Source organism: Borostomias antarcticus (assembly GCF_949987555.1).
Source record: "Borostomias antarcticus genome assembly, chromosome: 2".
NCBI classification, from domain to species: domain Eukaryota; kingdom Metazoa; phylum Chordata; class Actinopteri; order Stomiiformes; family Stomiidae; genus Borostomias; species Borostomias antarcticus.
The window spans coordinates 29,870,138-29,894,642 of record NC_140235.1 but is presented as its reverse complement, the minus strand read 5'-3'; the positions used below and the strand labels follow the sequence as shown (position 1 = coordinate 29,894,642).

The 24,505-nt window shown below is 48.2% G+C and overlaps 2 protein-coding genes across 3 annotated transcripts; both read right to left on the bottom strand.

The window, feature by feature from the left end:
- Positions 1 to 351: 351 nt before the first annotated feature.
- On the bottom strand, positions 352 to 21,692 carry nphp3 (nephronophthisis 3). 2 transcript variants are annotated; one of them, XM_084450266.1, is made up of 29 exons: positions 21,652 to 21,692; positions 20,657 to 21,066; positions 20,134 to 20,259; positions 19,889 to 20,039; positions 19,558 to 19,710; positions 18,931 to 19,064; positions 18,596 to 18,756; positions 18,108 to 18,264; positions 16,541 to 16,615; positions 16,255 to 16,422; positions 15,612 to 15,715; positions 15,302 to 15,416; positions 13,711 to 13,854; positions 13,156 to 13,253; positions 12,740 to 12,842; positions 11,416 to 11,498; positions 10,787 to 10,925; positions 9,857 to 10,021; positions 6,800 to 6,894; positions 6,475 to 6,597; positions 6,189 to 6,378; positions 5,283 to 5,524; positions 4,793 to 4,868; positions 4,540 to 4,667; positions 3,329 to 3,569; positions 2,429 to 2,554; positions 2,214 to 2,329; positions 1,884 to 2,048; positions 352 to 1,765 (listed from the first exon to the last, which is right to left on the bottom strand). In XM_084450266.1, the coding sequence occupies exons 2-29, from the start codon at positions 20,978 to 20,980 to the stop codon at positions 1,621 to 1,623; spliced, it is 4,047 nt and encodes a 1,348-aa protein (XP_084306392.1). In that variant the 5' UTR covers positions 20,981 to 21,066; positions 21,652 to 21,692; the 3' UTR covers positions 352 to 1,620. The 2 variants fall into 2 exon arrangements, with proteins under 2 accessions (XP_084306392.1, XP_084306393.1); XM_084450267.1 differs by having other exon boundaries at positions 1,647 to 2,048.
- Positions 21,693 to 23,289: 1,597 nt separating this feature from the next.
- Positions 23,290 to 24,222, bottom strand: LOC311322240 (uracil nucleotide/cysteinyl leukotriene receptor; the record flags this gene model as incomplete). Its single annotated transcript, XM_084454297.1, has 1 exon — positions 23,290 to 24,222. One exon carries the CDS (start codon positions 24,220 to 24,222, stop codon positions 23,290 to 23,292), a length of 933 nt encoding a protein of 310 aa, XP_084310423.1.
- Between the last annotated feature and the right edge of the window lie 283 nt (positions 24,223 to 24,505).

The window sequence follows — 24,505 nt, the reverse complement described above, 5'->3', positions numbered from 1 at the left end:
TCCATGCAGGTTCATAGTGACAACTTCTAGTAACTTCTAACACAGCGACAACTTCTACAGTATATGATGTGATGACCTTTGAATACCAGCCCCAATCCACTTTTTCAGATACTTTTCTAATAAAAATGAGACTGAAATCCAAGGTTGGCTTACTTGATTGGTGAATGATTCTAGCCTCAGCATCTACCATGTTTCGACTGTCTGCATCTGCTTATGTCACTCTTTCAACTGTTGAACTTAACAATATGTCTTCTGAAACAGTACCGACAAGCAGACTTTGTTTCACTGTGACTAAAGTATTTATTAGACATACAAACTTCTTTGACAATGGTTGTAATGACATAAGTTTAGTTTTAATAGTCAGTACATTTCTTAAATCATTAATTGCATGGGTACACAGTGAGAAAATGCACTGTTTGGCAAATCAAATGGAAGGGTTTAGTAACTTGTTGTATCCCCTTTGGCTTCATGTACATTCAGTCAGGCAGTTATGCTGTAGTTACAGTTTCACATGTACTTACATGGTTGGGCATAGAAATGGCTCTTCTTATACTTGTATACTGTAAATACTGTATGTGAGGTCAATATCTTGAACAATTCTGCACTATGACGATGGAAAAGTGAAACATAAAAATTGCATTTGTTACCTCAGGAATGTGGACTTGGCATTGTTTGCATAATTGGCACATCAAAATTACCTGAGGTCTACATTACCTGTAATCTCAAATTAATCATGTTTTATGAACATATAAGTACATGAAAGTCATCCCGGAACCACAGGAATTTGAGAGTAATGGGTCTGAAATTTAACAAAAATATGAAACTCAACCTGAGTTTTAGGCCCTCGTAAGGGCTGACATTGACTCCCTTCATTTCACATTATTTGATACTGACAATTTGATACATACATGATGACATTAACAATACATTTATAAATATGACATGTATAAATATGACAAATACATTATATTTCACAGACGTTAAACAAAGCGTACATTATCTAGAATGGCGATCGCATATGGAGGTAGATTTCTATAAAAAATAAACAAAAGTATAATCCACAGTTATTTTTACCATCCAGACACACACACACCTTTCAATTTGTATTTCGTAAAAATAATCCACAAGTATGTGTTTGCCATCCACACACCAACATCTCTCAACTTGTGTTTCATGAATCATAATTTGAATGAGTGCAAAAATTATATTCACAAATGCAAATAACATTTTCAGATATGTTTCCAATGTTCACATTTATAGACATAGAGCCTCATTTATGACTTAGCCATTATGTTGCTGACTGATTGAGATCATTTTCAGCTGCCCCTCGTTTGCGGCTAGGATCCACTACCAGACCAGCCATGCTTTCCTCATGCCTGCTCTCTTTCCTGGTGTGCAACTGTAACGGAGACTCCTGATTGGTTGAAATCTTATGCTACGAACGGACACACGGACGGACACGCATAGAAGCGGTTTCACCGCTTAAAAATAATTGTGGATTATACTTTCATCTCATTTTTGACTGAAATCCACCTCTGTGATTGCAGTACAACGGACCACAGCACGGCATCTCCATCACAAAGCAGCAGAATGTAGTGTGTGATGTACATTCCCTTGAGATCAGGACACTGATCTCCTGGACTCATCTGAATAATGAAACGTTCTAATGTCAGAAAAACACTGATATGAAAGGACAGGATTGGCACCAACTGTGTCGGGGAGCACATGCTTTGACCTATCCAGTCCTGTTAGACCACAGATCCCCCTTAAGGGAAGGAGGAAAGGGACGGGTGCATTTTAGAGAATTCAAACAGGCTGTCTGAGGGCGTTTTCTTGTTCACACCTATAGAGATAAAGGGGGTGTCTCGGTGGGGTTGAGTCACCTGGGGGCGTGCGGGAGGGGGGCGGGCCCTCGCAGGCTGAACGTGTCCCCGCTGGACGAATGGCGCGACGGGGCCTTGCCGCACACCAGGGAGGGCTCGGCCTCCTTGATCTCCATGGCGCGCTTGTAGAGCTCTGCGGCTTTCTCAAAGTCACCTTCCTCGTAGCTGAGGAAGAGAGAGGGAATGATGATGATGATGATGATGAACAAAGGAAGGTGGTTAAGTGTCATCACACTGATTATATCTCATCATTAATTCACTTGATCATTAACACACACAGTGTGTGTGCGTTTGTGTGTGTGTGCGCGCGTGTGTGTGTGTGGCCCTCACCTGAGCACCGCCAGGTTCTTCAGCGTCTCTCCGACGCGCGGGTGGCAGCGGCCCAGACTGTCCTCGTACACCCTCAGAGCCTGCTCGTACAGGGGCAGGGCGTCACCGTGCTTCTTCTGGAAACACACAATCACACACGCCAGGGTCACACAGTGTGTGTGTGTGTGTGTGTGTGTGTGTGTGTGTGTGTGTGAGTACATTTGCAGGCAGCTCACCAGTTGGCAGTAGAGTACAGCCAGGTTGACCAGTGCTGTGGCCACGCTTGGGTGTTTGGGACCAAAACTTTTCTCTCTAATCTCCAGGGCCAGCTCATACAGGGGCACCGCCTTCTCCAGCTTCCCCTGGACACACACACACGCGCACGCACACACACGCGGACACAAACACAGTTTAACCACAGGCCCGTAGCACTAACTAAGGTTTGTATGTAACTTTGTCTTCTTGGGCTAGGCTACTAGTCTAAAGATTCAAGATCAGTTTATTCAAGATCAGTTTATTCTACATGAATATGGTTTGCACGTACTAGGAATTTGACAAGGGTACCTCTTAGCTTAATTGAGCAAGAGGTCTCAAAGGGTCTTATGGATTAAATATTAAATGCAACATTCCAGAAAAATAGATGATATGTCTGTCTAGCTACAGTGAAGCCTGAAGATGCAAAACAAAATTTACCTTAGCAGACAATAAAGTATTTATCTGACCTGCATTAGAATGTGACCACTGCATAGTGATGCATGGTACCAAGACATTCTAATGTTCTCCAGGCATGTAAATTGTAAACTGACTTCACTTATATAGCGCCTTTATCCAAAGCACTTTACAATGAAGGCCTCTCATTCACCCATTCACACACACATTCACACACCAATGGTGTCAGCTGCCATGCAATGTGCCACCCTGCTCAATTGGAGCAATTTGGGGTTCAGTGTCTTGCCCAAGGACACCTCGACATGTCGTCAGGAGGAGCCGGGATTCGAACCGCTGACCCTCCGATCATTGGACGACCCGCTCTACCTCCTGAGCTATACAGCCGCCCCATGTAGGATAGAGCATCACGCTGCTAGTGCCAGCGGTCTCTATGCCAGCGCCCTCCCCTGGTCCCCGGCCGGCCTCACCCTGCGCTTGTAGAGCATGGCCAGGTGCTTGAGGGTGTAGGCCAGGGACGGGTGGTCTGGGGACAGGGCCCTCTTGCGGATGTCCAGGGCCCTCTCATACATGTCCTCCGCCGCCTCGTACTCCCGCCGCTCCGTGTGCAGCGCAGCCAGGTTGTTCAGCGACTGGGCGCAGTCCGGGTGGTGGGGCCCCAGCACGCGCTGGCGCATCTCCAGCGAGCGAGATAGGAAGACCTTGGCAGCCCTGGGGGGGGGGGGGAAGAGGGGCGAGGAACACGTCACGAACGCGCAATAACAGGAATGAGTTTTCATATACAGGGTTTTTCCTGCATAGAGGATTTTCTGGCGCCTCCCAAAGAGATTTTAGCCAGAGCCAAAGGAAAATCACCAGTGACAAAATGCTAAAAATTGGGAATAAAAATAGCAATTCAAATCCTCTCCAAATGAGTTTGATAGCTTATTTCAAGTCTAGCCCATCCCTCATTCTTGACTTGTCGACAGCAAAGAATACAGGCCTATATATGCTGGTAGGCTACTCGGCATAAAACGGAGGTTTCCCCACAAAATTGTGTGCACGTCACCCCCCAAAGACCCATTCTGAGTCAGGAAAAACCCTGATATACTAAATGATATCATGAAATACCTGATTAAACGTATTGATATAACCGCTCCAGTGTTGCTAATGCTAACATGTAGCATTCAGGCATGTGGTGTGTTCAGTAGTACAAAATGGTCAAAGCCGTCCATTAGGGCTGGGTATCGAGTCGAATTTCAAGAATCGATTCGATTCCGATTCACAAGGTTCGGAATCGATTATCACGATTCAATTCGATTCGATATCGATTCGGTTAGTGTTACTAAAACCTGTTTTTTTTTTTTAGCTGTAACCTTAATTACATGACTGTTGTATGACCAAGTTATGCAACACATCAGTACTAGGACTGGGTATCGATACTAATTTCCAAAAATTAATGAATGAATGAATCATTGAATGAATTAATGAACTATTCATTCCTTCATTTATTCATTCATCCATTAAATAAAAGAACGATTTTGGTATTCATGAATTGATTCTGAATCATTTGATTCAGAATCGATAAATCGATTTTTTAAACCCAGCCCTACCGTCCATGGCATTATCCTATGTGTCGTAGACATACAATAGCATGGCAGTAAGTGTGTGTGTGTGTGTGTGTGTGTGTGTGGTGGCGTACTCCAGGTTGTTCTGGAGGTAGTAGAGGACCCCCAGCTCATTGAGGGTCTTGGCGCAGTCGGTGGTGTCTTTCCCCAGGGTGAGCTCTTCCAGCTGCAGGGCCCTCCTCCTCAGCAGGGTGAAACCGTACTGAGGACACAGAGAGACGCGTTACCGGTCTCACAAACGCATACACACTCCTCCATCATCACCATCACCCCAACACACACATACACACACACACACACACACAAAGAGCTGTCATGTACGCTCACCATGTGACCCTTCTGACGGGCTGTCTTTTGGCGAATCCTCAGTGACCTCTTTCTCAGCTTCTCTGCTTGTTCATACCTGAGAAAACAAATGGCTTGTTTGCCTATTTTGGTCGCTCGCGCACAAACAATTGTGCGCTCGTCTGTGTGCATATATACTGTACGCTGTGTCCCAGGACCTCCTGATTGGACTTAAAGTCCTGGTCTAAGTCTTGGTGTGAGTCTAAAGCCCAATTTATGCTTCGTCGACCGACACTTTTAAAACCGACACAAACGCTCGACACTTTTGAGGTCATGGGCAAAAAAGGCGCTTCTCCCAAATAGAGAGAAGCACAACAAAATGAAAAGCGCGCAGCTGATTGTTGCCATAGAGACGACGTGAAGTGACGCCCGAAGCGTAAATGCTACATGTCGAGCGACACTTTTTTTTGTCGAGCCACACTTTTCAAGAAGCATAAATTAGGCTTAAGTCCCGCCGGTCTCCGTGTCTCACTTGTTCTGTTTCTGGTAGAGCATGGCGAGGGAGTCGAGCTCCCGGGCGACGCAGGCGTGCTCGGCGCCGTAGGCGTTCTCACTGATCTCCAGCGCCTGCTTGTACAGCTGCTCGGCGTTGCCGTATTTCCTCCACTGCACGTAGACGCCGGCCAGCTGGTGCAGCGAGCGCGCCACGCTGGGGTGGTCCGGGTCCAGCGCCGTCTCACGGATCTCCAGGGAGCGCTGCAGGGGGGCTACCGCCTGGGGGGGAGAGCGCGCACACACACACACACACACACACACACACACACACACACACAAATACACACACACACATGCGCACACACGCACACAAATACACACACACACACAAATACACACAAATACGCACACACACGCACACACACACACACGCGCGCACACACACGCACACACACGCACACACACACATACACACACACAAATACACATGCAGCAAAGGAACGTAAGACAACCTACTACCATGACATACTATCGCTACATTGAGAGAATTTGAACAATGCAAAGTTAAGCCTAGTATATACTTCCTAATACGGCTCGGTGTCGTCAGGCCAGTCAGCCAATCAAAGCTGTGATACGAGCCATGTGGCTCACAGACGTTCCAAATTACGGAACTGAGACAAAAATCGTGTCTCACGATGTATACAGTAAATGAGCCTTTAGTGGTATAAACCTGTCCAGCTATGTCACGAGGTATAAATGAGCCTTTAGTGGTATAAACCTGTCTAACAATGTCACGAGGTATAAATGAGCCTTTAGTGGTATAAACCTGTCTAACAATGGTATAAATGAGCCTTTAGTGGTATAAACCTGTCTAACAATGTCACAAGGTATAAATGAGCCTTTAGTGGTATAAACCTGTCTAGCTGTCTGCAGGGTCTCGTACCTGGCTTGGGAGCCCCAGGTCTTTGAGGAAGCGGCCCAGGGTCTCGTACAGGTTGGCCAGCTGAGTCATACTGTCTTCCCCCTCACAGCTCTTCTCATACTGCTTGAGGGAGTCAAAGTACTCAGTGGCCATGGAGCTTTTGTCTTTGCCCACGTACTGCCAGTAGGCCAGCAGCTCAGAGAAATGACCCCTGAAGGAAAAAAGGACAGAGAGCAAATACAAAAAAAAAAGTAAGCTAGGTTTAGATGAGGAGGTCCAGACGGACTGGACAGGCGCTGGTACTGACCGCTTGTAGAGGTTCTGGGAGACGAACAGGTTGAGCAGACTCAGCTGCAGCTTGCTCCTGTCCTCCTGCTGCTGCAGCAGCCAGGGAAGCTCGTCCGCCACTCGCCACGTCACCCTGTCGTCACTGCACGGACGCACGCACGCACGCGCGCACGCACACACACGCACACACACGGACACACACACACACACACACAAACATACAGAGACACGCAAACGCAAACAGCACTCCAGTCAGATTTCCTTTAAATGTAGCCGTTAGCTGGAGTACAGAGCCTTTCCAGGGAGCTAATACAGTCGGTACAATACAGTCTGGCTGTCTGGACCTTAGCTGCTGGCTGAAGTAGTGGATCAGAATCTCTCGGTATGTAGGTGAGCTGGTCCCTCCATTCATAAACTCCAGCCTCACAGCTTCCCAAGCCTGCAACACACACACACACACACACACACACGCACACGCACACGCACACGCACACAAAATGAATGGCAATGACCTTGTTAATCTCCTAGATAACACAAACAAGCTGACATCCCATCTACATTACAGTAGCGACATTCAAAAAAAAATAAAAAAAATAAGTGGCGACGCTCAACCACCGACATCTCCTTTGAGCAGACCGGCCGCGCCATCGCAATGGAAAGGCTCTTCCAGCCGAGTCACACGCCCGCTCTGATAACGTGGCTGTGTCCTTTTATGACTCATCGGAAGCAGTCCATTTAAATAAAGGTTTTCCCGGCTAAATGAAGCCTAGATACAAGGACTAGATCAAATGAATAAAAGCAGAGGGTCTGTTACCCGGACAGTTTCTCAGGCTGGCGGAAGCTTCCAGGAGGTGTGTGGACAGTGCAGCGTCCAACATTGACAACAGCTGGAAGTATGTGGATGGTCTACACCTGGTTAGGGTACCTAAAACCATTGTGCTCTCCATGGAATACCCAACAAATAAATGAACTACAATAGAATGCTGAGGAACTACAATAGAATGCTGAGTGAAAGTATAAGCCAAGCATTATGATGTCATAATAGGTGATGTGTTATTTTGTGACAAACTTCTTCACCATAACTATAGGCAAAACAAACTCTAACATTCTGATGATTCACACTTATTAACTTTCACCGCTGAGTGCAGCTGCTTTTGAATTGCATTTGGATGTTTATGGATATTTATAAAGAATACCAGTTTCATCATGGTTTTTGGACGGGTGAGTTTACTCATCACGTTAGTTCTGTTCATGGCAGGGGTCAAGATTGAGCCTCCATACGTCGAGACCCCCGGAGACCCCCTGCCCCCCCCCACGGAGCCGAGGCAGTGGGCTGCCACTCCACCCGTCACCTGCACCGTTAAGACTCTGGACTTGAACCCATCGGCCTCCCTCCACCTGACTGGTACTGAGGCCAGCACACCCAACGTCCACCACAGGACAAGAGAGGCCCTGGTTGAGCCAGAGAACATGACTGACCAGCCACTGGCTCGGGAAACTGAGGTCATCAGGACCTTTGACACCACCAATGTCCACCTGGGGACAAATGAGGCCCTGGTTGAGCCAGAGAACGTGACTGACCAACCACTGGCTCCGGAAACTGAGGTCATTACCTTGGACACACCTAACGTCCACCTGTGGACAAGGGAGGCCTTGATTGAGCCAGAGAACATGACTGACCAGCCACTGGCTCGGGAAACTGAGATCATCAGGACCTTTGACACCACCAATGTCCACCTGGGGACAAATGAGGCCTTGGTGGAACCAGAGAACGTGCCTAACCAACCACTGGCTCCGGAAACTAACGTAATCACGACCTTTGACACCCCCAATGTCCACCTGGAGACAAATGAGGCCCTGGTTGAGCCAGAGAACGTGACTGACCAACCACTGGCTCCGGAAACTGAGGTCATTACCTTGGACACACCTAACGTCCACCTGTGGACAAGGGAGGCCTTGATTGAGCCAGAGAACATGACTGACCAGCCACTGGCTCCGGAAACTGAGGTCATTACCTTGGACACACCTAACGTCCACCTGGGGACAAGGGAGGCCTTGATTGAGCCAGAGAACGTGACTGACCAGCCACTGGCTCCGGAAACTGAGGTCATGACCTTGGACACACCCAACGTCCACCTGGGGAGAAGGGAGGCCTTGGTGGAACCAGAGAGCACGATTGGCCAACGACCGGCTCAGGACACTGACATCACGAGTCTGTACAGAGCTCCGGCGATCCAGATCCAGCCTTTCTGCAGGACCAGCGTCTGGACCGCGGAGGCCCAAGTGAAGGCCTCCAAGTCCGGGGATCTCTCCGTCGAGACCGTGGAGGGAATCTCTTGGCTTTTGGTTGGACTGGGCCTTCTGTTGGGAATAAGAACCACCATGAGAGTCCTACAGGTAGGCTGGAGGATCACTGAGGGCCACTGGCGATGTAGGGAGGTCAGATAAAAGATCTGTGATATTTGTGCTCCGAGTGACAATGGCAATGTTTGTCTTCGTGTACTGATCCTTACCCACTTTCGTACGTGCTCCTTACTTATTTATTATTATTTTATTTTATGATGTGACGTGAAGCCGTTGAGCCAAATACAATTTCCCACCATTTTTCTCATCCAATCGATGAACAGGCTTATTCATTGCTCTGATTTGAAAGACCGGCGCTATAAGTAATGGACACCCCCTTCTCTGCTCTCTAGAGGTTGCGGAGGTCGGCAGGTCGCGGAGCTGAACAGAGAGGAGCAGAGATGCGAAGGGACCCTGTCGCTCAAACCCGGTCACACCTTGACCGCTCCTCCAGGAAGAGATCGGACCGGTACCTGGGGAGGAGGCGGCGCCGCACTCGCCGATAAGCACCTGTTGCTGCCGGGCACTGAGATCTTGTTGGTACCTGCTCAGACACGCCCACATCAACCTTTTACAGATTCCTTCCCCTCCCCTTGACGGAGGTTCAGAGAAGCTTAATGGACAGACATGCAGTAATTATCAGTACAATTAAGAGCTACAATGTCTGTTTGCTTTCAAAAAACCTTGCTCAGCATTCTACAAATTCCATACATTTTCTATTGTTTTCTGACTGGTGTGGCTGTGTCCTCATGTTATGAAGAAGGATCATTAAATAAATGCACAACCCCCAAAAAAGTCTATATTTCCTGAATCTGCTGATATGTCATCAAGCACCTACTCCTGTGGGGTGTTTCACAAAGCTGGCTAACTGAGTCAGCCTGATTTTTGCAATGAGTAAAACCTGGAAACTCAAATCTGGAACATGGATTGAAGTAAAAAAAAAAAAAAAAAAAAAAAGCTTTCGGGGTTTTACCTGTTGCAGACATCAGGCTTACTCAGGTATCCAGGCTTGTGATATTGGTATATCTGGTATTCCTGGGCCCAGAGAGCATGCATACCTGCAGGTGCTGGAACCTGATGAGTCCACAGCCGAAGGCCACCACACACAGCCTCTGGAGGCCGTGGAGCAGGGAGGAGAGCACGGGCAGACGCAGGTCCGGGAACACCTCCAGAACCTCCGACTCACTCAGCCCGTTATGGCTGGCACACACCAAACACAGCATCTGGGGCGGAACGCACGCACGCACGCACACACACACACAGGCAGGCAGAGGTAAATAAGCCTGTGCGCACACCAAGGTTCTAATAGTTGCTAATAATGCTTTTTTCATTATTTTTTATTTTTATATCATTTTAACTTTTTGTTTTAATTAGTTTTTAAAGCAGGTTTTCTAGTTTAGTTTCTTTCTTTTTTTTTTTTTTTAAATGCTTAGTTTTAGTTTAGTTCTTATTAGTTTTTTTTTAGTTTTTTTTCCTGCGCTAGCCTCGTGAGACCATCATGATCTTGTGAGTTCAGGTTGTTTCAGTCTGTGTGAAACAAACCATCTGGCGCACGTCAGGTTACTCCTGCGCAGGGGCACAGCTAAAGAAAAAATGGAGGATAGATTTCATATCCACCCAAAATACTAGGTATGTGTGAAATGAAAAAGACTATTTCTCTAAAAGACATTTTCTCTATAATTGTAGTTTATTTTAGTTAGTTTTGTAAACACACAACACCGTTTTAGTTAGTTATCGTTTTTTTATAAAGCCTAGTTTTTGTTTTTATTTCAGTTAACTAAAATGTTAATTTTAATGTTATTTTTAACACACACACACCAACAAACCAAGAAAACCTGAACAGAAAATGAGCTCTGACACTTGATATACCTGTGCGTCTTGAAAATAAAAGGCATGTAAAACTATTCCAACAAACACCCTGACATTAAGTAACGGCCACGGCGTCCCATGTAACCCAAGGAGTGAGGGGCAGTCAGTCAAGTGTTCACCTCTCTCATGATGTGTCTCTCCCGCTCCGTGCTGAGGGAGTCTAGCGCCACCTTGAGGCCCAGGCTGTAAAGGGACATGGTGTCCTGACATTGCAGACACTGCTCCAGAGTGCTCTCCAGTGACCAGGGTGACCTAGTGCTATGAGACACGTGTTGCTTTTATGAATATAGATCCATATACAGCATGTTTTGAAGTTGAATTTAATAGCTGCAAACAATGAAATCAACTCAAATTTGGCGACAAACGAAATCCAACTAGTGGTCCTCTTCTCCCACATCCGAGAACTTTCAATAAAATAAATAACTTGTATATCTAATCTTAATAATGCAATATACATATATATATATATTTATATATATATATATATATATATATATATATATATATATATTATACACTATACACTATACACACACACACACACACACAGCTCCCAAAAAATTAAGAGAACACTTAATCCCCACATCCAGCCCTCAATGGGTGAATGATTTTGGTTTTCCGTTGACCGCTCTGAAGTCATTTCCTTTTCGATGAATTACACAATGTGACGATAAAAGGTTTTCAACGTGATTATTCCGTTGGCTGAGATCGGCGATGATGGCGGATGAGTGGCGTGGCCCTCACTCACCTGGTGGTCATCCTGGCGAGGAGGGTGACGTACAGAGCGTTGCAGGTGGACGCTGACCGACAGTGTCTCTCCAGCTTCTTCTCCTATGGGAAACACAGAGAGACTCTGACTCTCTCCCTCTCTCCCCTCTCTCCCCCCTCTCCCCCCTGTGGGAAACACAGAGAGACTCTGACTCTCTCCCTCTCTCCCCTCTCTCCCCCCTCACCCCCCTGTGGGAAACACAGAGAGACTGACTCTCTCCCCCTCTCCCCCCTCTCCTCCCTGTGGGAAACACAGAGAGACTCTGACTCTCTCCCTCTCTCCCCCCTCACCCCCCTGTGGGAAACACAGAGAGACTCTGACTCTCTCCCCCTCTCCCCCCTCACCCCCCTGTGGGAAACACAGAGAGACTCTGACTCTCTCCCTCTCTCCCCCCTCACCCCCCTGTGGGAAACACAGAGAGACTCTGACTCTCTCCCTCTCTCCCCCCTCACCCCCCTGTGGGAAACACAGAGAGACTCTGACTCTCTCCCCTCTGTGGGAAACACAGAGAGACTCTGACTCTCTCCCTCTCTCCCCCCTCACCCCCCTGTGGGAAACACAGAGAGACTCTGACTCTCTCCCCCCTCACCCCCCTGTGGGAAACACAGAGAGACTCTGACTCTCTCCCCCTCACCCCCCTGTGGGAAACACACAGATACTCTGACTCTCTCCCCTCTGTGGGAAACACACAGATACTCTGACTCTCTCCCCCGCCCCTCCCCTTGCAATCTCCAAACCCACTGACCACTGCACTGACTCTTTTGCAGTCCGAATTGCACTGCTGTTTTTTTTTTTGCACTAGGTTTGTATCGCTGCACTTTACTGTATGAGTCATGTCATGCACTGTCCTGTCCTGTCCTGTCCTGTCCTGTCCTGTCCTGTCCTGTCCTGTCCTGTCCTGTCCTGTCCTGTCCTGTCCTGTCCTGTCCTGCACTGTCCTGCACTGTCCTGCCCTGTCCTGTCCTGTCCTTGCACTTGTCCATTGTTGTATTGCTGTAAGCACCACGGGTCAGAAAAAAGTCCTATGTATGTAAGTACACATGGCAATAATTGAATTGTGATTCTGAGAAGCCCAGTCTTTCTTCATCTCAGCTTGATCCACAAGGAGAACTGTTCTCCACCATAATACAGTTACACTTCTACTATATCATTATTATGATATATGAACAATTATTATTGTTTGTTTATGATTGTGTTAGCTCGTCGACACCGCAAATGAGGGAAACCTCAGTGTCTAATGAGTTGAAATAAAGGTTTGAAATGAAATGAAATATCAGGGTTCAGGAGTAGGGCTCAAACCCACCTGGTCTTTAGTCAGTTTCACATCCATAGCCTGACACTCAGTGTCGATCACACTCTTCACCTCTCTGGGGTTCAGGGGGTCCAGATGAAGGGTGGGCCACAGCCTGGGAAAACACGCACGCACGCACGCACGCACGCACGCACGCACGCACACACACACACACACACACACACACACACACACACACACACACACACACACACACACACACACACACACACACACACACACACACACACACACACACACACACACACACACACACACACACACACACACACACACGGAAAGAACACTGTGGATATTCCATGCAGACTGTACACAGGCGGACCGATCTGAGGTGTTTACCTGTGTGTGTGTGTGTGTGTGTGTGTGTGTGTGTGTGTGTGTGTGTGGTGATGGGAGTCCTCCCCTACCTCCAGGCCTGAGGACAGGTCTCCACGTTGACAGACACCACCACCCTCACGTTGACGGGCAGCGGGTCGATCAGCCACTTCATGTGCCTCTCCGCTTGCTGAGGGGCACACACACACACACAAACACGCACGTACACACACACACGCACACACACAAACACACACACGCGCATGCACGCACACACCCAGACAAACACACACACGCATGCGCACACACACACACGCACGTACACACACACACACGCACACAGACAAACACACACGCGCATGCATGCACACACCCAGACAAACACACACACGCATGCGCACGCACGCACGCGCGCGCGCGCACACACACACACACACACACACACAAACACAAAGGCGAGTGCAAGGTCAAGCTCATTATCTAACTCTCCTTTGTGAATTTAAAACACACACGCTTTGCAAAAAGTCTTGATCTGGAACACGGAGATAAAGCCCTGGTCAATAACACCATCAGGCGTAGTAAATTGAATGTGAGTGTGCGCTGATTGGAACCTGTATAATTGAATGTGAGTGCGCTCTGATTGGAACCTGTATCTGGTCGATGGAGTCGATGATGATGATGATGTTGCCCTGGTGGCGGGCGGACAGTCTCTCCAGCCAGCGAGGGAACTCCTCCAGGATCTTGCTGGGGTCCATGGACAGACCCGAGATGGTCCAGAAGTGCTGCAATAGCTGACGGGAGAACACAGCGGCCCGCGCCAAACACGCCTCAGTACCGACATTCAACGGGCTCTCTAATATCCAGCAGCCAATACGACTAGCACACTTGGACATGCCCAAGACTACAGTAGGCTAAAGACCAGAGGTGACCGAGCCTTTGCGCCGGCTGCCCCTAGGCTCTGGAACAGCTCGCCCCTCCACATCAGACCCACCCAGACCCTCAATGTTTTAAAATCTTTATTGAAGACCCACTTTTTCTCCCTGGCCTTCAATTCTAGTTGAGCATGACTCCCAGGCTAGTGTGTGTGTTGTTGTCTTTGTGGGTATTGTTGTGTGTGCGTGTATGGTTGTGTCTTGAAGTGTCATTTTTGTAATTTATTTTTCACCTACCTGTACAGCACTTTGGTCGACCTTAGTCGTTTTAAACGTGCTTTATAGATAAAGTTTAAGTTGAGTTGAAAAATAAAAGAAACAAACTCAGGATAGGGATGTAACGATAACCGGTTTAGTGATTACATTTATCTAAATAAAATGATCACTAAAACCGTGTTTGATTACCATGCTTTGATCAACTTTGATACTCTCCAGCATCAACCAAAACTACAGTCTCCCAGACGCATTATTTTAATGTTTGCACAAACAAAAAGTGCAGTGCGGTTAATTTTCTTAGCGGTTTTCAATATAAAACTTCAGTTTTAGTGTGTGTATCAGTAGTTTCGGAACATTTTCAGGACATTTTAACAGTATCACGATAATACCGATAACCGTGATAATTTTGATCGCTATAATTGTGATTATATTTTCATATCGTTACATCTCTAGCTGCGTCTTCATTACACTTTTTCGCAAAATAAAAGCGATATTTCTAAAGTTTCGACAAAGTACAATTGCGACTTGTAGGTGTTTCCATTGGAAGGTGTTTTGCGCAAGAGCCATAATTCTCGTAGTCTAGTCTCACGACGCCACACAATTCACGCAAAGCGCAACCAGGAAGTAAACCATGGATGTATTAAGTAAACAAACCGTTGTAATATTTGAACTTTATTTTAGCTTTCCCCTCGGCTCCGCTCTTAAACAGCGCACGTTTCTCGTATCGTTGCTTTAGGGTCTTCCACTTGCTCCGGAGGCATATCGCGTCATTTTTTGAAGCGAGCAAATCACGTGACCCCTACCTCTTCTCCTGTTTAAATTTGAAAAAAGTGTTTCCATTACGCTTTTGCGATATACTTCTATATCAACTTCTGAAAAACCACCTCATGAGAGCGTAAAAACGTTTTATCGAAATGTAGGTGTTTCCATTACCAATTTTTTATTGCGATATTTAGGTTTTGCGCAATTCTAGGTGTAATGGAAACGCGACTTCTAACTCACGACAAAACTGTCTGGGCTTGGGCCTGTGGGGGGAGAGGGGCGGGGCAGGGCTTCGGCCTGTGGGGGAGAGTGGCGGGGCGGAGCTTACCTTGACTGTGAGGCGTTTGATGATGAGGACGGGCTCGGAGCTGGAAGACAGAGGTCGCCCCACGAAGTGGTAGAGGAACAGCGTGTTGGGGGAGTGCCTCTGCTGCAGCTCGATCCTGACCGGGAAACAAGACCGCGCCACACTGAGCGGTCTGGAGGTGGCGACGCGCAAACATTGTGACGCCAAGTCACTGATCTACGCCCTGTGATGAGGTGCGGTGTGTGACGGAGGAGAGATGAAGCCTAGAGGCTGTGTGTTCTCACCATGTGGACAGAAGGAGAGATGAAGCCTAGAGGCTGTGTGTTCTCACCATTTGGACAGGAGGAGAGATTTGCCGGAGCCCGGCCCCCCGGACACCAGCAGAGGCGGGGTCGGAGGAGGGGCTGCCACCATGTCATTCAGACGCTCTATGTACTGACGAACACACACGCACACACACGCACACACACACACACAGACACAGACACACACACGCGCACACACACACACACCACATAACAGGTTATAGCAGGATAACACCAAAAGTTATGTGAGTTTGCAGTGAGGAAAGGTAGAGGATAAGGGAGAGAGAGAGAGAAGGAGAGGTAGAGGAGAAGAGAGAGAAGGAGAGTTAGAGGAGAAGAGAGAGAGAGAAGGAGAGGTAGAGGAGAAGGGAGAGAGAGGAGAGGTAGAGGAGAAGAGAGAGAGAGAAAGAGAGGGAGAGGTAGAGGAGAAGGGAGAGAGAGGAGAGGTAGAGGAGAAGAGAGAGAGAGGGAGAGGTAGAGGAGAAGGGAGAGAGAGAAGGAGAGGTAGAGGAGAAGAGAGAGAGAGAGGGAGAGGTAGAGGAGAAGGGAGAGAGAAGGAGAGGTAGAGGAGAAGGGAGAGAGAGAGAGAGAGGTAGAGGAGAAGAGAGAGAGAGAGGAAGAGGTAGAGAAGAAGAGAGAGATAGGGGGAGAGGTAGAGGGCGGCGGTACCTTCTGGAAGCCCAGCTGGGAGGCGGCGCTGCAGGCTCGCTGGTACGCCTCCGTCTGCTCCTGCTCGTCGTGCAGGTCCCACAGGACGTCTCCGGAGTCCTCCTCTCGTCCCTCCTCCGTCCCCGGGTCCTTACCGTCCCCATCGCTCTCCTCCAGCCCCAGCAGCTCCTGAAACACAGAGAGAAGGTGAGGGAAGCCCCATGGAAAAGATACTAGAAAAACACATTATCTCATCGACCATCGGAGAGCAATCCCCTGTGAAATTGAGGACGTCCTGCGCCCCTACCTGTTTGATGACCTTCTCAAGTTGGGCATAAATCATCGCTGCTCCCTCCTCTGCAGAGCCACTGTGGTCCACTACCTGTGACAATAACACAATGGTTTAACCCTAGACTCTGTGGTCCACTACCTGTGACAATAACACAATGGTTTAACCCTAGACTCTGTGGTCCACTACCTGTGACAATAACACAATGGTTTAACCCTAGACTCTGTGGTCCACTACCTGTGACAATAACACAATGGTTTAACCCTAGACTCTGTGGTCCACTACCTGTGACAATAACACAATGGTTTAACCCTAGACTCTGTGGTCCACTACCTGTGACAATAACACAATGGTTTAACCCTAGACTCTGTGGTCTACTACCCATGACAATAACACAATGGTTTAACCCTAGACTCTGTGGTCTACTACCCATGACAATAACACAGTGGTATAACCATAGTCTCGCATGGCCAGACCTTTCTACCCTGTTCGTTACTGGCGGGGCCAGTGCTGGAGAGAGGTCTGGCCCTCGCGGGGCCAGTGCTGGAGAGGGGTCTGGCCCTCGCGGGGCCAGTGCTGGAGAGGGGTCTGGCCCTTGCGGGGCCAGTGCTGTCAGGGGTCTGGCCCTTGCGGGGCCAGTGCTGGAGAGGGGTCTAGCCCTTGCGGGGCCATTGCTGGAGAGGGGTCTGGCCCTTGTGGGGCCAGTGCTGTCAGGGGTCTGGCCCTTGCGGGGCCAGTGCTGGAGAGGGGTCTAGCCCTCGCGGGGCCAGTGCTGGAGGGGGTCTGGCCCTCGCGGGGCCAGTGCTGGAGAGGGGTCTGGCCCTCGTGGGGCCAGCGCTGGAGAGGGGTCTGGCCCTCGTGGGGCCAGTGCTGGAGAGGGGTCTGGCCCTCGTGGGGCCAGTGCTGGAGAGGGGTCTGGCCGCGCCCGATCATCACTGATATGGGGAGATTTCTTTAAACCCCTGGGGTCCGTGTTGATTTTATTTCCGCTTTGTGATTTTGGAGTTGTCTGATACTAAATTTCATCAACTTAACACAAACTTACTCCAAAGTGGTTAATATTTTTATTTGAAGGACAATCACAGCTACATTTATATGCCATCAATAGTTTCTTCAGTACCATATTCAGCTTGTAAATACATCTACAAACACAAGTCATAAAGACTATTTTTATGCCCTCACAAATGCTGTAAAAACACACCCTAAACAATAGTGTTGAAATGTTTTGACAAAACTTTTGTGAATGACTTGTGAATTGCCTTGCATTTTTTTTACTGCTATGTGCAGGCTAATTTACAGTCTGGTATAGTGGTACCAGCGCGTCCTTCGACCTCAGGGGGTTAAACCGATCTCAGAATCGTCTTGGGCGGCGCCAAGCTTGTTTTCCTTTTTGTTAACGGTTCCCTTGCAGAATAGTGTTTGGGTATTGGATCTGATTAGAGGCTTATGTCAAAAACCGACATCCGTTGAGCCAGACTAGTACAACCCCGACGCCACTCCCGACCACGGGATTACCCACTCATACTCATTACCCATCGACGAGCCCAAGAGTTTGTGACGAGCCTTTGCTTGTCCCCGTTCCTACCTTGACCTTGGCGGCCTTGTCCACGGCGTTGACCCTCTCCAGCAGCTGTCGGGTGGGCCCGCTGAGAGGGTGGGCCTCCAGGGTCCTGAGGTAGAGCACCAGGGGACGACCGTCCGGGTTCTTGACGAAGGCCTCCTCCGCGTCCTCCACCGCTGAGCTGCAAGAGAGTTCCAGCGCTCTTGTTATTTTGTGTGTGCGTTACATCACATGAGAAGAATCAGAAGGCAAATGAGAGAGCGGGGAACGACATATGAATCGCCGTGAGAGATTCCAACCCGGGTCTCTCTGGGTGCGAGGGAGTGAGAGAGAGGGAAAGAGAGAGAGAGAGAGGGAAAGAGAGAGAGGGAGAGAGAGAGACAGAAAGAGAGAGAGAGAGATAGAGAGAGACAGAGAGAGAGAGAGAGAGAGAGAGAAAGAGAGAGAGAGGGAGAGAGGGAAAGAGAGAGAAAGAGAGAGAGAGAGAGAGAGAAAGAGAGAGAGAGACTGACCTGGTGATGGCAGACTTGAGGAGGAGCACGCACACGGAGCTCCGCTCGATCTCCTGCTTGCGCTCCAGGGCGTACGCGCCGGCGCTCTCCTCGGGGAAGCAGACGTCCAGGTAGAAATGACCCAGCCCCTCACACAGCCTCCGCAGCATGGGGGTGTACTTCTGCGCAGGAGAGAGGAGACACATACGGAGGGGGGCGGGGGGTCAGGCAGAGAGAGAGAGTCATGGAGAGAGACAGAGTCAGGCAGAATGGAGAAAGCGCATCCACAGGGGGTTGAGGCCGGCTGGGTTGAGGCCGGCGGGGTTGAGGCCGGCTGGGTTGGGGCGCAGGAGCACCTGGGTGAAGATGTCCAGCTCAGCCTCGGTCTCCTGGGTGCAGATAAGGTAACAGCGAACCGTGTTGCTCCATAAGGCCTGGGACACGAGAGGGGAGACCTGCAGCAGACTGGCCACGGCAGCATCCCAGTCATCTGGGAACACACAGGAATATACTATTATACTGGACTGTAGGTACTATTTTGGGGGGAAACCTCAGTTTTATGCCGAGTAGACTACCAGCATATATAGGCCTATATTCTTCGCTGTCGTTCTGACTGAGCTCGCTTTTCACAATCGCGGGAAATCTCCCGACATGACACAAAATGGATATGAAGACAAAATGTTTAAGATACTGATAACCTGTCTATTAATTGTCTATATTACTAGTGGTCCAAACCATGGACAATGCAAGAAAGAGGGATGGGCTGCACTTGAAATAAGCTATCGAACACATTGGGAGAGGATCTGAATTGCAATTTCTATTCTATATTTTTATCATTTTGGCACTGGTGATTTTCCTTTGGCTCTGGCTAAAATCTCTTTGGGGGGTGCCAAAAAAACCTCTATGCAGGAAAAACCCTGCCAATGCAATTGACAAGACAAGAAAACAAAACATTGGAATGGCACAAAGAGTATTCATCTTACCTCGGCTCACATTGGCAAACGGGCCCTCCACGTCAATCAAACTGTGGGCGAACTCTGGTCCCCTGAACGTCTGCTGCAGTTGCATCATGCTGCCCATAGAGGGCTCACTTCCCAGCACTCCTCCACCCCAGTACTCACACTGGGTCCCCGCAGCTTCAAGACAACACAATCACACAAAACAGTGTCACATCCTTCTGCCCAACCCATTATACACATCACATCGTACAGAGATCGCGTGTTGAGCATGTGAGTGTGTGTGTGCGCATTGTTCCGTAGGAGTGGGATGATAGGTGTGTAGTTGTCCGGTCTTTGGATTCATATTCGGATCTACCTGTAACAGTGGTCCGGTTCTCATCAGAGTCCGAGTCATCCAGGTCGTACACTAAAATCCCCTGAGCCTGCAGCTGCTGAAGCTTGGCCTCCAGATCCCTCTTGGCTCTCAACAGATCCTGGATCTCCTTCTCTTTGGTCTCTCGGAAGATCTACCATGTAAATGGACAGTTGGGGGGAGGATCTAGTGTGGTTGAAGTGTACTTGACTTGAAACTGGACATATAGGCCCTATTGTGATCCTTACCTTGAACTGCCGTTTGACTTTGTCTCTGTCGTGCTCAAAAGTGGCAGCCCTCTCCATGGCTTGATACTTTGCCTCCAGGGCGCTCTCCTTCTCCCTCAGGATCTTCTGGTAAGTCTTCTGCAGAGCCTGTCGAAAAAAACATGCTTCAGTCTTCAGTCATTCTTATGAGATGATGGCATCTCTTTCTTCCACCAAGTAGACGCACTAATATATTTTTTTCTATGTATTTTTTAAAGATATTTATCAAGATGTCTATTTTATTTGGATAGGTGTACAGTGTACAGACAGACAGGAGAGGCAGGAGAGAGAAGGGGAACTAAGAACTCGCCTTTACACGACACACACCCCAACCCCATGAGCCACTGGTGGCGCACACCGCTTTACATTATTTTGAGAAACAAATCAATGTATTGACAAGCAGAAACATTCCTTCCGATCCTTCTGACTATATCAGAGCTAATTAAAATAGAATCCTGGCATCGAGGCTACGGAGGGAATCTAACGATGACCCAGGTGAGCTCACCTGCAGCTCAGTCCTCAGCCTCTTGTTCTCCTCGTCCAGTTTGGCCTCTTTCTTCTGCATGGAGGCCACCTCGTTGTTCTTGCTGACCCGGAAGATCTCGTACTCCTTGCGGAGCCTCTCGTACTCTGCCGTGTACTCCAGGTCCACGGAACCCGTGGACTTGAAGCTGGCGCCGATCGCCCGGGGCCCCCGGCGGAAGGAGCTGCGCAGGAGGCGGGCTTTCGGTTTGACCTCCACGGGGATCTCGCAGGCCTCCCCGCCCTCGCCTCCGTACGCGTCCTCAATCACCTCCCCTGGGCTGACCAGAGAGGAGGCTGTACCCATGGCGGTGGTTGTGGACGGCCACCTCAGTGGCCTTGGGCACGAGACCTCACTCAGCTCTTTGGCTGCCCATGGCTGCTCCTGGTATCCTGAGGAGGAGGAGCCTATCGTTTTTCTACCATCTGAGACTCATCTTTGCGCTCACCCGAGATAGTGGAGCAATGTTAACGTTTAGCTAATTTGAATTTTACGTTAATAGCTACACTCTCAAAGACTCAAAACACTAGCTAACTTAGCTAGCTACAGTTACTCAAAGATAGTTGACTTTGACTGCTTTTTTGACACACCTTGATTTTACAGTCAGCAGCTCAACTGCATCGGTGACTAAGGTTGGCACATATCGGTATCAGTCTCGTTTACACCTAACTACAGTTCTATCTAGCTAGCATGGTTAACAGGCACTAATGTTACTTTAAATATTACTTGTAGCTAGCTAACGTTGGCTAACTAGCATTGTAGCTAACGTTAGCTAGCTAGCTACCGTTAGCCTCCCAGCTTGCTATCTGGCTACAGCAGAAATACAATTGAACGGTTGCATTAATGGCAGACACAAAACACTACGGAAACCCGTTATTTTCTTAAGAGTCATGTCGCTCATAGTTTCCCTGTGAACTGGTAACACTTCATATTAAGTATTTCTTCAGCTAAACAAGCAAAACGTTTTGAGCACCTACCTCCTCGGCTTCTTCCTTGCTGCCTTGGTAACAAGGTTCCTCCCTACGGATACCCACCGCAGTCAAAGTACTGTAGTTGACTCACGAAAACGAAAAGGATGCTCTTCTTGTCAATCCGTCACACTGTAAATGCACAATAGCCTATACCAAAATACTCAATCAGAAACTCAGCTCTGATAGAACGACTTCATATGAGTTTCCTATTGATCAGTTGATTGTCTTCTTGAATTGATACATCATTAATTAAGATGGATTTTTTAAACCGATTTATTATATGCAACTCTTAAGCTTTATTTTCTTTAGATGCAGACAGGCAGTATAGCATTATTCGGGTTATGAACACTACAGTATGTATTTTCTGTTGTAGAGCACTTACACAAACAATATAAGTGCGGCAGTATTCTCTACAAGTGAGTAAGTTACTACTTGCAAACCGACTTGAGACCTACAGTACTTGCAAAGTTGGTAAAATTCCTATCTTTTAAAAATATTTTATTCCATTGAGAAAATATATATCTTGAATTTTTATACACCCTCTTAACATATTTATTTGTCAATGCAAAAAGGTCAATGCAAAGTTCAAGCATTCCAAGAAAGAAAGCCCAAAAATGATCTAATGCTCAAATCTTCTAGGCTAAACAATTTCATGATCACATGTTGATCTCGTAATTTTCACACCTTTATTTTTCAAAACTTTTTAAAACATCTACACCTACAGTAGCCTATTCTTCTGGAAAGTGTAGATGATGATAGTCAGCCCTTCCTATTCTATTCTCTCATTACCTCCACCCCGGCAACAGCGCAGGCCGAGAGGTAATGTTTTCAGTGGCGTGCGTGTGTGTGCGCATCTATTAGTAGGATTATGCAAAAACTACTGAACCAATTTTCACGAAACTTGGTGGAAGGGTGTAGCACGATCCAACTTAGAAGCCATTACATTTGGGAGCGGATCCGAATCACGGGTCTGGTCCATGGGCCGCCCAAACACAGCTATACTGGCCATTCATTTCCATTCATCTTTTGGACTATGATTACGCATAAAACGACCAAACTGATTTTTATGAAACTCGGTGAAGGGGTGCATCATGGGCCACCTTAGAACCCCTTCCATTTTGGAGTAGATCCAAATCACGGGCCGGATCCACAAATGAAAACAAAATTTAGAACGAAGCCAGCTCCAGCTCAGTGTGGGGATGCTAGAGACACGGGGTTTGGACTGGGATGTGAGGGGGGAGAGCCCGGAGTGCACTGCATTGCCCCCCGCTGGCTGTGTCCCCAGGGGGGCGCCACAGAGCCGACCAACTACAGCCACCCATTCACCTCCAGTCATTTTTACCTCCGCCCCAGTGAATCACGAGCCGCCCAAACACGGCCCCGACGGCCATTCACCTCCATTCATTTTTTGGACTAGGATTACACAAAAACTACCAGACTGCCTTTCATGAAACTTGGTGGAGGGGTGTAGCATGGGCCAATTTAGAAGCCATCCAATTTTGGCATGCACAGAGCTGTATTCAGGGGCGGAGGTCTGTGCTCTCTGAGCACCATTTCTACAGTAGTTTGTAAATGATAATGGTAAAAGTTTGTAGATGCTTAAGCTTGTAGAAACATAGAGACACTGCTTCAGGTTGTGGTTTGTTATTTATCTCCCCTGCCTTTGCAAAAGAGGTTAAGCAGAATATTCTGATAAACCCTAGCAAGAAAAAAGTACATAACTGGATCGAGTACTCCACTCACACAGGTCATGGCAGAAGTGATTCGATTGGCTTTTGCCAGGGTCTCAATGGATGATTCTGTCACATGGCCGTGAATTTGTCTTTCAATGTAGATGATCCGGCTCACCCAGTAGGGCATAAAGGCCACCAGGAAGTTGGCCATGATCAGAATGATCATCCTGATTGCCTTGTCTCTCACTGGTCTCTCCTCTTGTTGCGTGAGGCTCCTCAGTTTAATTAGAATCAAGATGTAGCAGACCACTATGATGACCAGAGGTATAACAAAAGCAACTATAGTTGAAACAAACGCTTTGGGAGAAGGATTTTCCAGGTAGATCTGGTTGCACGTGGTCGAGTTGTCCACCTCAACAGTCACAGGTTTATTGGCCAGTAGCAGGGGGCACATGGACACTATCACCGCCACCCATAGGATTGCAGCGAACACTTTGGCGTATGGGGCTGTCCTGACCGACCGTGACCTAAGTGGGAAGACCAGGGCGAGGAGGCGGTCGAGGCTGATGCAGGTCATGAAGTAGAGGCTGCAGTACATGTTGAGGTAGAAGAGAAACCCAACCAGGCGACAGAGGGTCTGGCCAAAGGGCCAGTGGCAGTCGGAGAGGTGGTAGGCTATACGCACGGGGAGGACCAGAACATAGGAGACATCAGCTATGGTTAGGTTGCTCAGGAAAACGTTGGAAGGGGATGTACTTCCTTGGCGACAGAAGGCCCACAGGGCCAATGCGTTACCGGGTACGGCCATGATGAACACCAGGAAGTAGAAACTAGCAAAGAGGATGTTCTCCTGGTGGGGGCCTCTGGCGTACAGGGCTTGTCTCTCTTCTTCAGTGTAGTTCATGGCCCTTTGGTGGAATCAGCCTGGGTTGTAGTGAAGACACAAATGCATTCTTGATAGAGAACAGTGGAAGACTGTCACACTTTAGGTGCATAATATACTGTAAAGTGTCTTCAATCTTTCCACACCAATTATACACTAGGTACAATAAACATTAAACAAGGTGGTTTCTTTATAACCTCCAGCTGGTGTTATGATCAGCACGGATGAATACGACAAAATAAGTCTAGACATTTCCATCGTATGGTGATGGTTAGTAAGAACTAAAATACCGAACTGACTTCAT